This window comes from Prionailurus viverrinus, chromosome D4 (genome assembly GCF_022837055.1).
Source record: "Prionailurus viverrinus isolate Anna chromosome D4, UM_Priviv_1.0, whole genome shotgun sequence".
NCBI classification, from domain to species: domain Eukaryota; kingdom Metazoa; phylum Chordata; class Mammalia; order Carnivora; family Felidae; genus Prionailurus; species Prionailurus viverrinus.
The window spans coordinates 939,898-944,061 of NC_062573.1; the positions used below are offsets into that span (position 1 = coordinate 939,898).

General features: G+C 54.0%; 1 protein-coding gene across 1 annotated transcript; it reads right to left on the reverse strand.

The window, feature by feature from the left end:
- LOC125150806 (neutrophil gelatinase-associated lipocalin-like) lies at positions 1-3,570 on the reverse strand. Its single transcript, XM_047831164.1, has 6 exons — positions 3,433-3,570; positions 2,781-2,917; positions 1,299-1,378; positions 1,036-1,155; positions 714-815; positions 1-20 (listed from the first exon to the last, which is right to left on the reverse strand). Exons 1-6 carry the CDS (start codon positions 3,568-3,570, stop codon positions 1-3), a joined length of 597 nt encoding a protein of 198 aa, XP_047687120.1.
- Positions 3,571-4,164: the final 594 nt, after the last annotated feature.

Sequence of the window (4,164 nt, forward strand, 5' to 3'; positions counted from 1 at the left end):
TCATTTATCCACGCACTCATCTGTGGGGGACAGAGTGGTCAGCATGGGCAGAGATGTGTTTGCGGTATCCCTGACCTCTAGGGCCCCTGCACTGCCTCTGGGCTGCCTTGGCCCTAGGTTGGCCCAGCTACAGAAGCTCTGGGGATCCCCTCACGGATGGTATAGCAGAATGATGGATGATGGTACAGGGGACTGAGGGAGAGGCTTGAGGACAAGAAGACCTGGGTGACACCCATTCTCCAAAGGAGGCAGGTGTGGCCCAGCCACAGTTCTGATTGGGCACCAAGCCTTCTGCCTGTTTGCCTGCTGAGTCCTGACAGACCCTCAGCCTTGGGGAGGCAATTGCGCAGGCCAGGCTGCCTGAAGACAAGGGCGCCTCCCAAGTCAGTAGTGAGCCAGCCCCAGGGCAAAAGGGAGGTGGCCCAGGAGAATCGAGCCTGGGCAAAGGGAGAGGTGACCAGGCAAGGAGACTGAGGAAACTTGGCCCCAGATGTGTAATTCTCATGTGGGCAGGCCTGAGCTATTGTGAAGGAGGAATATTTGGGACCCAGAACCCTGGATGTGGCAGGGTCTTCCTGAACCTGAAGTGGCTCCTGAGGCTCCAGTAACTGTAGCAGGGACCTGGGTCCCTCCTCTACCCCCTTCCCTAGTGAGGCAACATCAGACCTGGCTAGTCCCCAAGTGCCCTTCCTCTCTTCCCAACTGGTGACTACCGATGGGGATAGGGAAGATGATGTGGTCTTCGGTGAGTCCCAGGGATTTGGCGAAACTGATGAAGATTTCCTTCAGCACAGAAGGCAGGTCCTTGTTCCTCCCTGTGGCCAAGATGGCTGGTTAGTGGCTGGCAAAAGTTCCATAAATATTGTTGAACATGTGAATGAAACCTCAGACCCCTTTCTCATGAGAGGTTCTGTGGAAAGACCCCTGTCCCACCACCCAGGGACTCAGAGTAAAGGGGATGTGAGGGCTGGATGTGATGGGCCTCTTTTCCCCCAGCATGAACAAGAGCCAGGTCTCAGAGGGGGTAAGACGCACCATAGAGTGTAACCTTGATGTACTCCTGGTTGTTGAAAACTTTCTTGAAGTACAGTATGGCAAACTGGTTGTAGTTTGTGGTCACCACTCGGGTAGTGTAGTTCTGCGTTCCAGTGTAACCTGCATGGTGGATGGTGAGGGATCAGCATGCCCTGGCCAGGCAAAGGGAGCTATTGCTTCCTCCCTGGCCTCCACAGTTTGGTGTCTGCATGGAGGGGCAGGGAGGTCTGGGGCCCTGGAGATGCACCCCACTCAGGACTCACGCTCAATATTGCTCAGGTTGAATTGGCCTAGATGCAAATTTGGGATGAAAATTTTGGTCCAGTGGTCACAGCTCTGGTCCCTGTGCAAAAAAGAGATGGGTGGGTAAGAAGGTGACAGCCCACCATGCCACAGCAGGAGACCTGCACCCCTCCCCTGGTATGGGCCTGGCTCTTTCCCACTGAGCCTATCCCTGCCTGTCCCTGCCAACTCTGCCCTGAGTCACCTGACCTGCTCAGACTCTCCCTCCAGCACCTGTTGTCCTTCCTTCTTCTGGGCTGTTTCCCCTTGGTCGCCTTCCCTCTATACTGTCTTCCCCCACATGTGGCATTTGTCCCTTATTCTTTTTTTTTTTTTTAACTTTTTCTCGATGTTCATTTTTGAGAAAGAGAGAGACAGAGCAAGAGCGGAGGAGGGGCAGAAAGAGAGGGAGACACAGAATCCAAAGCAGGCTCCAGGCTCTGAGCTGTCAGCACAGAACCCTATGCGGGGCTCAAACCGACAAACCGTGAGATCATGACCAGAGACAAAGTTGGACACTTAACCAACTGAACCACCCAGGTGCACCTGTCCCCTATTCTAATCTTGTAGGCTCCTGCTGTAACCTCTCCTGGGGGAATTACCACTGAGGTTCTAATCTGCTGGACGCCAAAGACTCCCTTATTTGTTGAGCCAACCCTGACCTCTTACCTGTGTCCCATCTGGTCCCATAGCACCCGAAGCCTGATCTCCCCACACTTGTGTTTCTTTCTTCTGCTCTTTCCATGACAGATGCAAGAGCCCCACCCAAGTAGAGGGCCAGAAAATGAGAGGAGCTGGATAATCCTTGGCTCCTTTCTCTAGGTCCTAATCTGCCCCCACTCTGGTACTCTGGTCATCTCCCACCTATGACTTGATCAGCCTCCTGGGCTGCACATCATCATTCCTCTTCCTGCTGCAGCCACACCCACTCCTCACCAGTACCTGAGGCCCCCCGACACTGTGGTCACCACCCCTCTCCAGACCAGTCATCAGCTCCTGCTCAGGGCAGCCATGAGATGTCTTGCTGTTTCTTGAAGAAGTGGCTCTCTCTGACTCAGTCCACCAGCCCTGTCATGAAGGTCCCAAACCTCCTTCTGACGCAGGTTGTTTTCTCAAGGCCTGATCCACAGATCACCTCCCTGGAAGCCCTTGACAAAGCCCTAGATAAGATCTCAGGCTGGATCCAGCAACCCTCCCCCCATTTTAGGATACCCCGAGTTCTCTTTGTCTTGTCACTGATGACCACCTTTGTCCATCCCCATTACTGTTCTGTGTCTGTGCTGAAGTGACCAGAAATGATGATCTATTGAATGAAAGAAGAAATAAATACAGGGATCCAGCATAGGATGAATGATCATCTTTCAGCTTTGGTCACCCCTTAGCTATGTCTTCAGTATGCCTCTTGGACTCCCAGGGCAGCCCGCTAGGCCGCACATGTTCCCCTAGTAGGTGGTAGCTCTCACCAGACCACGGTAGAGGTGACATTGTAGCTGTTGTCTTCGTTCAGCACGTAGGTGGCAGTATACATCTTCAACTGGCTGTGTTTTTCTTTATTAAATCCGTTCCCTGCCAATCCTAAAACGTACCATTTCCCCTGGAACTACAATGGGAACTGATGATAGAGCAAGAAGAAGCCCCAAGGGGGCCTCCTGCTCCATCCCTGCAGGCACCTCTAGGCAGCCTACCATGAACAAGATGTCCCGCACCTGGGCTGGAGGAACCCAGACTGGCCACACAGGCTGCTCTGATAAAGCCAGGAGAAGCTGGAGCCCATCAGGACAGGCTGGAGCCCTGAGTGTGTCAGGGACAGGGTGACACTTGGCAAGTGGCCAGCTGGAGACCATGAGTCTCAGTTTTCTCATCATGTAGAAGGCCTGAAAATGTTCCCACCTTGAGTGGACTGCAGGGATTATGGAAGAGAGTGTGACCCAGTGTAGTTTGGTTCAGCTGACACTCTTGTCAGCAAGGTTGCATACGGATGGGGGCATGAAGTGTTCCTACCATGAGGGAACCCAAGGGCAGACTGAGCTAAAGCCTGAGCCCATACTGCCTTTCCTCTCCTCTGTTGACACTCTTTCCAGGGCCTGCCTGCAGCTGCCCCTCCAGGTCACTTACCTTCTCATTCTGGAAGTCAGATTGCAGAGGGACCCTGAGTAGAGGTGGGGCTGGGATAGGGTTTGGGGTGGAGTCCTGAGCTTGGGTCTGCAGGGCCCCCAGCAGGGCAAGGCCCAGCCACAAGAGACCTAGGGCCATGACTTCAGGGCCAAAGAAGCAGGCTACATTCCAGATGTTACCTGAAAGGGGATGAGTGAGGAGCATGAGTGAGGCATGCTATTTATGGTCTCTGTGTCCAATGGCTCACCCAGGGTGGAGCGACTTATCCTTTGCCAAATCCTGGAAGGGTGAGGCAATTGCCAGCAACTTGTGCTGAGGATCATGGCAAGCTCTCTGCCCTTTCCCTCAGGTCAGGATTATGCAAGATGAGGGGCAGAAAGGTCCAGGAGGCTGGAGGATGCATTCCCCGTATCTCCACATCTCTGGCAAGGACACTGACTCCCTCCACACTCTCTTCTCCCTGGTTAGCACTGTGTGAGGACAAGGGTCTCTGATCTGGACCAGCTGTCATCTCTGACCTCCAGGAGCCTCTCTCTGGGGCCCAAGTGCAGGGTGGGGTAAGTGTGGTGGGACCCCCATCCTGCACCTGATGAAAGCAGAGAATGCCTCAAACCAACAGAGCCCAAGCTGCTTTGTGCTTCTCCAAAGGGACAGGGAAAGGGAGGCAACCCAAAGGGACATTCCTGGTAGGGAAGGACAGAGTGTACCCTGTGCTGCTCATGGAGCCCAGAT